This window comes from Nyctereutes procyonoides, unplaced genomic scaffold, assembly GCF_905146905.1.
Source record: "Nyctereutes procyonoides isolate TBG_1078 unplaced genomic scaffold, NYPRO_anot_genome, whole genome shotgun sequence".
NCBI lineage: Eukaryota > Metazoa > Chordata > Mammalia > Carnivora > Canidae > Nyctereutes > Nyctereutes procyonoides.
This window is the reverse complement of record NW_026575147.1, coordinates 20612612-20626519: the sequence shown is the minus strand read 5'-3', so window position 1 is coordinate 20626519 and position 13908 is coordinate 20612612. Positions and strand designations below refer to the sequence as shown.

The following is a 13908-nucleotide window of genomic DNA, read 5'->3' as shown; positions in this document are numbered from 1 at the left end:
GGGTGGTACAGAAAAAAAACAAAATTGGCCATAGTTAATAATTGTTGAAGCTGGGTGATGGGTATGTGGGGTTTCATTATGGTGTGCTATTTTTATGTGTATTTGAACTTCTCCATAATAGAACATTTAACATAGTAAATTGCCAGTATAATTAGCATAGATTGAACTTGGAATTTTTTATCTGTCAGCTGGTCAGCTGGCCTCATAACTGAGGTCTAGTCCACTGATGGGCACTCAATTTCTATAAAAAAGTGGGACAAACCATTGTTGGCTCATTAATAGCCACCTATATACCGACTCTAGTGGTCTAGCTTTGTAGCTAACTGCAGTGACTCCATCTGTCAAAGTAGGACATACAGTTCATAGGAACCCATCCCATTCTGGCTATTGGAAGTAAAAAGTTGAGGCAGTATCTTACTTGAATCTCTGATTTAAGTATATTGACGCTCAAGTTTTCTGTCTAGTCTTAGAGTATTCTCTGTATATTAGGAAACTTGGTATTTTTTACTTTTTTAGCCAAATGTAAATAGACTTTAAAACATTTATAAAATTTTCTCACAATGAAAAGAACCTAAAATGTTTCAATAATAGCCGATTTATTAATATTTATATATGAATGAGCCATTGTCTTCTGAAGTCATACCATTTTTTACTGGATATTGGTTAGGTTTTGACCAAGTCTTTTCTTTTTTTTTTTTTTTTTTAAAGGAAAGCAATTGAGGTTTTTTTTTTTAAAGACTTTATTTATTTATTCGTGAGAGACAGAGAGAGAGGCAGAGACACAGGCAGAGAGAGAAGCAGACTCCATACGGGGAGCCCGATGTGGGACTCCATCCCCAGTCCCCAGGATCACACCCTGGGCTGCAGGTGGCGCTAAACCGCTGCGCCACCGGGGCTGCCCTTGACCAAGTCTTTTCTTTATCAGTTCTGATATCAAAAAGGAGAAAAGATAGCCTGTGAATCTCCATGTTACCATACCTATAAAAAGCAGCAGTTTAGAGAATCTGTTGGATTTCTGAGCTTTGCCTCACTAGGCAGAGGTACCATTCTTTAGATTCTGTGTACTTGCTGAATTAATGTTTGTCATTGAATATGCCTCTTTTGAAAAGATTAAAGTGGATTAGCTAACAGATTACATTCTGACAAAATAAGTTTTATCTAGTTAAAATGTGGAAAAAGAAATGTTACTTTTTTTTGCTAATTTGGCGTGGAAAGATTATGTCAAACCATATATTAATATTGTCAGAGTCAAAATGGTAGTTCTATAAAAACCTTACTACATTAAGACATCCCTAATTAAGATAATATATGGGGGAGATGTTAGTGAACCTCCCCTATCTACAGTTTTTCTGTTGTCAATTTGGGTGAAGCTTAAATTTTTGGTGAGTTTGGTGATGATAAACCTGAGGTGAGTGTGACAGTCTTGGATATTTTTATATCTGAGACACCATTTCTTATCTGAAACCGTAACGTTTCTTATAAAATGGGGGTTTGTTTTCTCTTAATTTTTTTTTTCTTTCTTCCTTTTACCCTTCAGCCGGCAATTCTTTGGTCCAACAAGGTGGACAGCCACTCATCCTAACCCAGAATCCAACCCCAGGTTTGGGCACAATGGTTACTCAACCAGTGTTGAGGCCTGTCCAGGTCATGCAGAATGCCAATCATGTGACTAGTTCTCCTGTGGCGTCACAACCAATATTCATCACTACACAGGTGAGTAGGACTCTGAATTCTGGGGTTGGGTAGGGAAGGAGAGAAATACTGTGAACTTTTGGAGGCTCCAACTTAGTCATTAGCATCATTAGAAATGGTTCTAAGTCCTGTCTTTTGACCTGGCTTTCTCATTTGCTGTATATAATTTGATACCAACTTTTATAGAAAGCCCAACATAACACAGCTGGGTAATTACCTCTTCCTGTCTTTAAAGGGCTATTAAGTAATTTGAGATCTGGACAGAAATTAGTGGGAAAGCTTAAATTAGGAAGCCTTAACATTTGGCCTTTAACACTTTCTGCCCTTTGCTTGGGCTGTTTTTCTTAAAATGGGATGATTTAGTTGACTCTTGAAATCTGTGTGTGAAATTGGTAAAGTGTGGGGAGAACTTTGGAAGAGGAGGAGGAAGATGACTTATTTGACATGTAATGTGAATGGAAGTTGAAAGCCTAATGCTGAATATGGAACACAAAGGCAAGTGCTTCTTAGCCTGTGGCTTCCTGAGTTATAAAACTCTTCTCCTAAAAATTTGCCAGAGGTTTATGGCCTTTGAAGTGGACTTTGTGAACAATTTCTTAACAATTGTTTTGTGTCGAATCATTCCAGTGAATACTCTTAGTGTGTGTCCCCGCCCCCCCCCTTCTATGCTTTTATCAGTTTGGGGCCAGTTTGTGGATGAGGTATTTTTTAAGCTGAGGTTCTCTTAAGACGGAGTAGGTTTACATTTTTGTTCATATGTTCTAAAGCTTATTCTTCAGTTTTGATATTTTGTCACTCAAAAGTTTGCCGAAATTCTTAGATTTCTCCATCTCAGTCATTTAAAAGCTCTATCTCTAAAAAAAGAACCACTAGGTAAGAGTGTGAGTTTTTTTGGATGTAGTTCTAATTGCAATCTCTGCTAGTGTTAACTGACCTCCATGTTAAAGATCATTTTGCTTTTTAATGCAGGGATTTCCTGTAAGAAATGTCCGGCCTGTACAAAATGCAATGAATCAGGTTGGGATTGTGCTGAACGTACAACAAGGCCAAACAGTTAGACCAATAACACTAGTCCCAGGTAAGGAAAAATGTCTGCCATTCAAAATAAACTGGCATCTAGAAGATTTGTTTTTCATGTCTCAAAATATTCTTGGCCATTTAAAAAGTGTGTTTAAGAAAAATCTAAAAATGTAAAAATCATATTGATTTAAGCCCAATTTATTTCATTTATTTATTTATTTATTTATTTATTATTATTTATTATTTATTTATTTATTTATTTATTTATTTATTTATTTATTTATTTATTTATGATAGTCACAGAGAGAGAGAGAGAGAGAGGCAGAGACACAGGCAGAGGGAGAAGCAGGCTCCATGCACTGGGAGCCTGATGTGGGATTCGATCCCGGGTCTCCAGGATCGCGCCCTGGGCCAAAGGCAGGCGCCAAACCGCTGCGCCACCCAGGGATCCCCTAAGCCCAATTTAAAAAAAAACTGTTTCTAACCTTTAGCCAGGGTGGTGGTTTTATTTATTTTTAACTTTTTACCACCCTTCAAACAGGGTTTATATAGTCATTTTTCTGCTTCTGGTGTTTTAGTCCACTATTAAGTTTGTTATCCTGAAGAAATATTAATGCAAACTCCCAATTCCTTATTTCTTATGTCAGCTCACTTACACTGTGGGATTATAAACTTTATTTTGCTTTATTTATTTATTTATTTTAAAGATTTTATTTATTTATTCATTCATGAGAGAGAGAGAGAGAGGCAGAGGGAGAAGCAGGCTCCGTGCAGGGAGCCTGATGTGGGACTTGATCCCAGGACTCTAGGATCCCGCCCTGGACAAAGGCAGGGGCTAAACCGCTGAGCCACCCGGTGGCTCAAAAATACAAAAAAAAGTATTTTGCTTTAATTTTACAGCATAGATTTTTGGATATAAATTAAAAGACTTACCCTTTGATGATAAATTTGCCAATGATTAGTTAGTTTTTTTTTTTTTTTTTTTAAGAAACTAAATTGAAAATTATTTTTTTAAATCTTGTAATTTTCGGGATCCCTGGGTGGCGCAGTGGTTTGGCGCCTGCCTTTGGCCCAGGGCGCGATCCTGGAGACCCGGGATCAAATCCCACGTTGGGCTCCCGGTGCATGGAGCCTGCTTCTCCCTCTGCCTGTGTCTCTGCCTCTCTCTCTCTCTCTGTGACTATCATAAATAAATAAAGAAAAAAAAGTATTTAAAAAAAAAATAAATCTTGTAATTTTCTCCCCACAGTTCTTTACTTAGTATCTGTAAGTTTACTACAATTCAGGCCAAAAAATATCTTAATTTAGTTATTCTAAGGGTACCTCCATAAACTTATCTTCCTAAGTTGCTGTTGTTCTTAGGGCCCACATAATGTTTTTGACCTTCAGTCTCATGGACTTACCTAGTTCTGATATTTCTATATTTGTCAGTGAAATTTTCTACAACTGAGCCAGGAGATTCACCTCTGGGACATCCTAGTAGAATGGCATAGACAGTCTTGACAGTCTTCTGTTAGAGTTCATCTTAAAAGGATGGAAGACTACTTTGGTATCCTGAATAAAGAAATACTGCTTTTTTTTAGTACCACATCTGCCCTTTGGCCTCCTATTCTGTACTCATTCATGCAGTATTGAGGTCAAGCTACTCCTGATTGTATTCTTGGGATCGAAAAGGCAGTATGGTAAGGTGTTTGGGGAGGAGTTGATAGGAATCTTCTTTCTTCAGTTTCATAGGGCTCATTCCTTAGGATAAGTGCTTTTGTCAATTCGGATATATGTTGTCTTGGATATATATTCTCGTTAACTTCTGATGGCCACCAAACACTTTGGGGAACTAATCTTTTCTTATTGCAGTATTTTCAGTAAAGATAGGTAGAATGTATTAGAGGTGAGCTCACTGACCAAGCTTTGGTACTTTTCTTTGTTTCTCTTCTGAAGCCCCAGGTACCCAGTTCGTTAAGCCGACAGTTGGAGTCCCACAGGTGTTCTCTCAGATGACCCCAGTGAGGCCAGGCTCTACCATGCCTGTGCGGCCCACCACTAACACCTTCACCACCGTCATCCCAGCTACTCTGACTATTCGAAGCACTGTCCCGCAGTCCCAGTCCCAGCAGACCAAGTCCACACCCAGCACCTCCACTACTCCCACTGCCACACAGCCGACCTCACTGGGGCAGCTGGCTGCTCCGCCTCCCAGCCAGTCCAGCCAGACCCCCAACCCCAAGCTAGGTGAGCACTGGGAAGTGGAGATGGCAGTGCTGGGTGGGGCAGTGGGTGGAGGACAGATAATTATCACTCGGCCAACATAGCTCCCTCTTTCCCCTCCCCACCTGCAGTGAGCATTGCCAGCTTTGTCACTGTGAAGCGACCTGGGGTTACAGGTGAAAATAGCAATGAAGTAGCCAAACTGGTGAATACCCTTAATACCATCCCTTCCCTGGGCCAGAGTCCTGGGCCAGTGGTGGTTTCCAACAACAGCTCTACCCATGGCTCCCAGAGAACCAGCGGACCCGAGTCTTCAATGAAAGGTACAGTAATCTAAAAGAGCATCCAGCCATTTAGAAACACTGACAAAGTACTTGTTATATCAGAACCTTATACTTGGAAATAGAGACTTAAAAAATATAGTTGCCACAGTCTGTTCTCACAAGAAACTTTAGTGTAGGAAAGGGGATAGCCACTGTGAAAAGTGTAATAATTCTGTTTCTTGTGCTGTAGAGTTGAGTGAAATGGACCAGTTGATCAGAGATGGGTGGGATACTTAAAAAAAAAAGTTTCATGGAGGAGGTGGATTTTTGCACAAAGTTTTAAAGTTGGATTTGGTAGAAGGGTTTTCAGGTGTAGACAGGATATGAGCATAAGGGTTTACAATGGCCTAGAGCAGAGGTCAGCAAACATTTTCTTTAAAGGACCAGATGGTATTTTAGGCTTTATGCACTAAATATGGTCTCTGCCACAACTACGCAGCTCTGCCATGGTGATGCAAAAGCAGCCACAGACAGTATACAAACAAATGAGCATGATCACTAAAGCTGTTTACGGACTCTTAATTTTATGTAATTTTCATGTGTCAGAATATCTTCTTTTGCTTTCATTTCAACCATTTAAAAATGTGAAAACATATAACAAAGGATATTGGAAAAATAGACATCCACATCCAATGAAGTTGAACCCAAACCATCTGTAAAAATTAACTCAGTGAACCAAAGACCTAAACATAAGAGCTAAAACTATAAAAGAAGAAAACATAGGGGGAAAGCTTCCTGACATTGGATTTGGCAATGATTTCTTACATCTGACACCAAAAGCATGGGCAACAAAAGAAAAATATGATAGTAGATGTAATAATAATAGATAAGTGAGACCACATCAGATTTTATTTATTTTTATTTATTTTTTAAAAAAGATTTTATTTATTTATTCATGAGGGACAGAGAGGCAAAGGGAGAAGCAGGCTCCATGCAGTGAGCCCAGTGTGGGACTGATCCTGGGACTTCGGGATCACACCCTGAGCCGTAGGCAGGTGCCCAACCACTGAGCCACCCAGGCGTCCCTACATCAGATTTTAAACTTATACAGTATCAATCAGACGACTCTAGGAACAGAGTGAAAAAGCAACTCAGCAAATGGGAGAAAATATTTGCAAATATTTTTACATCTAGAATATATGCACAGCTCAACAAAAAAGCAAACAACTCCATTAAAAACTAGGCAAAGGAGTTTTTTTCCAAACCTTTTTCCAAAGAGGTTATGCAAATGGCTGTTAAGCACATGAAAAGATGCTTACCATCTTACCATCACTAATGATTAGAGAAGTGCAAATCAAAACCATGTTGAGGTACCACTTCACACCCATTAGGATGGTTCTTACCCAAAAAACAAAATAGCAAGTGTTGGTGAGGATGTATAGATATTGGAACCCTTGTGTGTTGCTGGTGGAAATGTAAATTGGTATTATAGTCTCTCAAAAAGTGAAATATAAAATTACCATCTGACTCAGGAATTCCACTTCTGGAGTATGGCCCAAAAGAACTGAAAGCAGGTACTCAAGCAGATATTTGTACATCTTCATAGCAGCAGTATTCACCATAGCCAAAAGGTGGAAGCAGTCCAAGTGAGTGTCAACTGATGAGTAAATGAACAAAATATGATTCATATATTAGTAGCTTATTGTTCAAGAAAGGAAATTCTGAGACATGCTGCTACATTCATGAACTTTGAGAACATTCTGCTAGGTATTGAACTAAGCCAGTCACAGGAGGACAAATGGTGTGTTGACACTTATATGCAGTACTTAAAGGAATCAAATTTACAGAAATGGAAAGTAGAATGGGGGTTGCCAGGACTAAGAGGAGGAGGGAATGGGGGAATTGTTTAATGGGTACAGAGTTTCAGTTTTATAAGATAAAAAGAGTTCTGGAGAATGCTTGTACAATAATGCAAATGTACCTAACTGTACATATGAAAATAGTTAAGAGGTAAATTTTATGTACGTGTTCCTGCAATTAAACAAAAAGTTGTATAATGACCAAAAGGTAAAATCCATTCCTAGCTCATGGGCCAAACCGAAGTTGGCATCTGGCTAGATTTTGTCTATGAGCTGTGATTTGCTGACCCCTGTCCTAGAGTTAGAAGAATGGTAAAAAGAGTGGTCCTCATAGTGATCACTCATACTTGCGTATCAACCTTAATATGCCTTTCAGGGAGTGTTTAACTTGTCTTCAAGGGGCCAGTAATCTGTTTCCAGTATCGTCTCATTAGTCTTATCAGTGCTTCTTAACTTCTTTCAGTGACGTCTTCCATCCCAGTGTTTGACCTCCAGGATGGTGGACGGAAAATATGTCCTCGGTGTAATGCTCAGTTCCGTGTTACTGAAGCTTTGAGAGGTCACATGTGTGTAAGTGATAGAAGTTGTGATGGGGATCCAGCTTCAGTGGCTACTACTTGTATATCTCCTGTAGAATTAGGAGGTTGTGAAGGAGGGGCTCTGAAATGACTTAGAAGCTTCTTAAAGGGTTATGCTCTCTTTTGGCCTGTTTTAGAAGAGTTTCATACTTTGGAATGTAGAAAGATACATTTAGAGACTCTCAAGTAGATTGGAACATATGTGACCTTAATTCCTTGGTTGTGGTTGATTTTAAAACTACACAGGACAGGTTTGCTAGATAATCAGAACTCAAGTGAAGGTAACCTCTGTTTATTTTCTTTTTCCTTTTTTTTAAAGATTTTATTTATTTGAGAGAGTAAGATAGGGCACAAGTAGGGTAGGGGCAGAGGGAGAGAGAGACAAGCAGACTCCTCGCTGAGTGGGGAGTCCAACATGGGGCTTGATCCTAGGACCCTGAAATCATGACCTGAGTGGAAGTCCGATGCTTAACTGACTGAGCCACCTAGGTACTCCTCAATTTATTTTCTATTTATTGTGTCATTGTGTGAATCAAGAGTCATTAACCATTTCCCATTTCTAGCCTTTTCATTTTTTATTACTTCAGACGCAAAAGTTGGGATTTCTTCCTGCCAGGGAGTTCAGAGGCAAGTTATGCTAGTTAAGTGGTTGAAGGATCTAAGGCAGGAGGAAGAAATACAAGGTATGGGATTTGGAGTGGCATATGGCTATAAATATATATCCATAGAAAAAGCCAGAATTCTGGAAACACTATAGAAAACCAAAGGGTGAAACCTGGATGAGAATACATAGGACCAAACCATACCTGAGAGATGTTCATGAGGTTGGGGAGTTGGTACATCCCAGCCCCCAGATAACCAGAATGATCTTCCTTTATAGTACTGTTGCCCAGAAATGGTGGAATACCAGAAAAAAGGAAAGTCTCTGGATTCAGAACCCAGTATCCCATCAGCTGCAAAGCCCCCATCCCCTGAGAAAACAGTTCCTGTTGCTTCCACACCGTCTTCTACACCTATTCCTGCTCTGTCACCACCTACCAAAGTACCAGAGCCAAATGAAAATGTGGGTGATGCTGTCCAGACCAAACTCATCATGCTAGTAGATGACTTCTACTATGGACGGGATGGTGGCAAAGTGGCCCAACTCACAAACTTCCCTAAGGTTGCCACATCTTTCCGATGCCCACATTGTACCAAAAGGCTAAAAAACAACATTCGGTAAGTGTTGAAGAGCCTTAGAGGTTACCCTAGACAAGAGAAAACTAAAAATTTTTTATATGTTTTTCTATTTGGGCAGTAGTCCTGTTTATCTAGTCTAGCTAAGGATTATCATTAAATCAATAAGTAGTACTATACAAGGAGGAGGTATTGTGGTTAATAATAAGAGATAACTTTGGGGGGAGTAAGGGAAAGTAGTATATCCCTTCATAGAACTCCTACTTTTAAGAACCCTTTTCTGAGCTCAGAAAAGGACTGTCCCAAACAAGGGGGGTGGGACACACAATGTATGTTCTGGGATTCTAAGGCTACTGGTTTTTTTGATTCTGTACTTTCTCCTTGTGCTGTACTACAGATTCATGAACCATATGAAGCACCATGTAGAACTCGATCAGCAGAACGGTGAGGTAGATGGTCATACTATCTGCCAACACTGTTATCGCCAGTTTTCCACACCCTTCCAGCTCCAGTGCCACTTGGAAAATGTTCATAGTCCTTATGAATCGACGAGTAAGTTTGGAAACTTAAACTCTAGGGGTTTACTTTGCTTTTCGTTCATTGAATGGCATGGGGAGGAGCCCATCCATCATTTATATATGGGTATCAGTATAGAGGAAGCTCTTTGTACATTTTTTTTTAAAGATCTTATTTATTTATTCATGAGAGAGACAGAGAGGCAGAGACACAGGCAGAGGGAGAAGCAGGCTCCCCATGGGGAGCCCGATGCAGGACTCGATCCCAGGACCTGGGATCACGACCTGAACCAAAGGCAAACGCTCAACCAGTGAGCCACCCAGGCGCCCCTCTTTGCACATTTCTGGTCAATTCTTTAGTTCACTCACCCTTTATTCTTATAAGTTAGACTTCTCTTCAAGCCTGAATTGAATTCAGGGCTAGAATTGTTAGGGACTTTGGTTTAGGACCACTGTAACGTGTTGTAATGTATATAGTGTAATATAATATGTAATATGGATTCCTTAACCAAGATCCATCTATATTTGGACCTCTGCTTTAGTTAGTACCCTGATAGGTTTTACATAGGACAAAAGATGACAATATAAACATCATAAAGTACTTTACCATTAAGATAGTGCTTTCAGGGATGCCTGGGTGGCTCAGTGGTTGAGTGTCTGCCTTCGGCCCAGGGTATGATCCTGGAGTCCTGGGATCGAGTCCCACATCAGGCTCCCTGCATGGAGCCTGCTATTCTCTCTGTGTCTCTCATGAATAAATAAATAAAATCTTAAAAAAAAAAAAGTGCTTTCACTGAACTGTAAACTGATATATGGAGTGTTGCCTTGACTGTACATCTAACAGCTGAGGAAATGTAGGCTGAACACAGGCTCACAAAAATTAAATCATTTACTTCAGAGCATATAACGGTAGTAAGGTGCCATTGCGAGGATTTAAGCCTGGTCTTCCTAGAATATCTCTTGTGTTCTTCAGGGGATTTCTGGTGGTGTTTTAGAGACAAAAATTACATAAGTATAAGCCTATGCATTGTATAATACCAATGATAGGTGAAATAGTTTAAAGAAAAGATCTTTGAGGCTAGGTTTCCCCAAAAGTCGTAAACTTTTAGAGTCTTTAAATACAAGAAGGATTTAGACAGATGAAAGTAATAAGAAAAGCATTTTAGGTGATGGGAAGCTGCATTTTAAAAAGTTTGACTAAAAGTGAATTAAACAGTAAGGATATCCATTATATCATTTAAATGAGACTACTTGAGGTGGAGTAAACTTCAACCCCAAAACTTGAGTGTTCTGCTACAATTCTCTTGTCTCTGGCTTGTAGTGAGGTGGCTGTGTTAATCTTGGGCCTTACATTCAGGCATTAAATAGTGCAGACAAGGAATAGACCTCATCTTCCCATGTCTTTTCCTGAATTTGTTTCAGGAAAGCAGAATTGCTTTCCCTTTATATTTCCTTGGCCTTGGTCATATTGGCAAGGACAATGGAATTGCCATTTGTGGCTTAGGCTAATGTTGGTCAATAGAAATATAATGTAAGCTACATATGCAATTTTTATTTTTTAGTAGCCATTTTTAAAAAGTTAAATTAATTTTTTAACTTTTTTTTTACAACCTCCTTTTTTTTCTTTAACTTTATTTAATTTGGGGTTTGGGGGGTTATTTTGTTTTTAAGTAAGCTCTATACCCAGTGTGGGGCTTGAACTCAAAATTCTGCAATCAAGAGTCGCATGCTTTACCGACTGAGCCAGCCAGGCACCTGTGAAATTAATTTTAATAGTGTATTTAATTTAACTCAGTAAACCCAAAATATCATTTCAGCACGTAATCAAGATTTATTTATTTATTGATTTAAAAATTGATGAGATGGTACAACTTTGGACTACTAATTTGGCAATAGAAGAGAACAGATACTGGAATCAACCACTATGCAGTTAATGGCAGAGTACCCAACTTGGTCTTTGTTAGGGCCCCAAAGTCTTCACTGTCAGTGATGAAAATCTACACCTCCCAGTGAATACATCTCATTTTTTATGCAGAATCTGGTGCGTAGGCTTTTGTTAATTCCATTTAAATACGGACTGTACATAGAAAAGATAAGTTTTTCCGTATGGGGGAAAAAAACCTAATCAGAACCTAATCAATCTTTTTCTCTTCACTTAACCACTCTGTTATGTCTGACTTTTAATTTTTGAGTATCATGACTTTTAAAATTTATATTGATCAAAAACCTGAGAAAATACTAACTCAAAGGTAAATAACTTTTCTATACTTTAGTATGTATCAGTTTTATTCTTAGATTTTTGTGTAAGTCCTCTTTCCTGCACCCGTGGCAGATCCTTCATGAAAGTAGCTTGTTTTTTAATGTTAATATTTTGTTTTGTTTTTTTAATTATTTTTTTATTTTTTTATTTTATTTATTTATGATAGTCACAGAGAGAGAGAGAGAGAGGCAGAGACACAGGCGGAGGGAGAAGCAGGCTCCATGCACCGGGAGCCCGACGTGGGATTCGATCCCGGGTCTCCAGGATCGCGCCCTGGGCCAAAGGCAGGCGCCAAACCACTGCGCCACCCAGGGATCCCCTAATGTTAATATTTTGGACCCATTACTTTCCTTTTAATTTTGAAAGGAAAAAAAGTTTCCTTTTATTTTCTGAAGTGTTTTAAAATTAGACATAATGACATTTTACCCTCAAATGATTATGTATCTCTTAGAAATCAAGACCTTTATCTGTATACATCCATAGTATCTTTGTCAAGACCTAATAGCAGCAATCATAAATCCTTAATATCATCCAATACCTAGTCCATTTTCAAATTTCCTGAAACATCAATGGATCATTACACTTGATTACAGTAATAGTGTACTCTTAATAGCATTATGTTTTTCTTCACACTTGTTTAAGGGCAGTAGGCTGAAGAAGGGGTAGATTTGAGGGAAGGATTCTTACCCATGGTCAGATGTCAGGGGAGGATCCTGTGTGGAAAATGACTCATCAAAGGGGCGAACTAATTGCTTGGTAAAGTCTTGGAATATATGGAGTGATGAGGTTGGCTGAGCCTTAGAAAGGTGTATATTTTCTTCCTTTCTTCTTTTCTTTCTTTTCTTTTCTTTTTCTTTCTTTCTTTCTCTCTTTCTTTTCTTTCTTTCAATTTCTTTCAGATTTATTTTAGAGAGGGTGCATGCACGAGCAGGGGGACGGGCAGAGGGAGATGAGACAAGTGGACTCCCCACTGAACGGGACACCTGACTCAGCTCAATTCTAGGAGCTGAGATGAAATCAGGAGTTGGACGCTTAACTGACTGAGCCAGTCATGTGCCCCTATCCTTTCTTTCATAATTTGGAGAACAGAAAGCAGAAGTGGTAGTAGTTCACTCCTATTCTCAAAGTAAGACTCTGTTAGGTGTTAAAGACATGAGGGTAATCGTGCTAGGAAGGACCATGTTATGGTGCCTTGCAAAATCGGTTAATCCCGTCTCTTGAATTTTTTTCCACACCAGCTCCAGTGTGGAATTAGAATAGATGGGGATAGTTACTAGATACGTTTTAAATCCACTGATGGCTTAGGTTTCTATTTCACTGCTTTTCTTGGTATGAGATAATATATATAAATCTTAGCATGGTGTTTATGTGTTAGAAGTTGCTTTAATAAGTGTTGTCGGGGGATCCCTGGGTGGCGCAGTGGTTTAGCGCCTGCCTTTGGCCCAGGGCGCGATCCTGGAGACCCGGGATCAGATCCCACGTCGGGCTCCCGGTGCATGGAGCCTGCTTCTCCCTCTGCCTGTGTCTCTGCCTCTCTCTCTCTCTCTCTCTGTGACTATCATAAAAAAAAAAAAAAGTGTTGTCATTATTGATGTTGTATGATGGCTGTACCAAGAGAGCTGATATATAGGTTGTAGGAAGAGCTTCAGGGTTGAATGAGATTGACCAGGAAGAACTCAAAATAAGAAAGGTTAGGACAGAAGGTTGGAAAGCACCTATTTTAAAAGGTGTTCTAGAAAAAGAAGAAAACAATAAATGACAAATTGAATTAAGGGTAAAGGGGCAGAAGAAGAAAATATTGTCATTTAGTTGACACTATTTCCCAAACATGTCATGTACTTCCACACCTCTGTGCCTTTGTTACTGTTCTCTTGGTCCCTCTGTCTGAGAAACTTTTCAACATTTAGCTTATATATCTTATAGCTTCTGTTCATTCTTTGAGACAAAATTTTTTATTTACTTGTATCTTCGTAGCATCTAATGAATCTCTGGCCAGTGCTTCTAAATGGGTTCCCATACCCCTTTGAGATAAACACAGAACTTGTGAAACTTCTTCCCAGAAAATAAAGATTTTATTCTTTTGCAAATAATTTCAGGGGATACTGAGGTTCCCTGAGGCATCGAACATGGACCCCAGATCAAGAATCCCTGGTTTTTGTTTAACACTTTAAAGGATTATTTCAACTTTACTCTTGTGGGGAAACGGGTTGGACATGGTCCAGTAAATGCTCAAAGCTTCAAATTTACAATTTCCATACTTGTAAAAACTTGAAAATAATCCCAGTGACAGAAAAACAATTACTGTGCCTGTTTATTTATTTATTTTTTACTGTGCCTGTT

The 13908-nt window shown here is 39.1% G+C and overlaps 1 protein-coding gene across 7 annotated transcripts in view; it reads left to right on the top strand.

Annotated features, from left to right (window-relative positions):
- Nucleotides 1-13908, top strand: part of POGZ (pogo transposable element derived with ZNF domain) — a 46249-nt gene that overhangs the window by 22515 nt on the left and 9826 nt on the right. For 4 of the 7 annotated variants that reach the window (XM_055312452.1, XM_055312449.1, XM_055312451.1 and 1 more), the window contains 7 exons: nucleotides 1538-1713; nucleotides 2662-2770; nucleotides 4651-4941; nucleotides 5022-5240; nucleotides 7503-7609; nucleotides 8498-8835; nucleotides 9191-9345. In XM_055312452.1, coding sequence (XP_055168427.1) covers nucleotides 1538-1713; nucleotides 2662-2770; nucleotides 4651-4941; nucleotides 5022-5240; nucleotides 7503-7609; nucleotides 8498-8835; nucleotides 9191-9345 — 1395 coding nt within the window. The remainder of the gene's footprint in view (nucleotides 1-1537; nucleotides 1714-2661; nucleotides 2771-4650; nucleotides 4942-5021; nucleotides 5241-7502; nucleotides 7610-8497; nucleotides 8836-9190; nucleotides 9346-13908) is intronic. The other 3 variants (XM_055312450.1, XM_055312456.1, XM_055312453.1) reach the window with 1 other exon arrangement.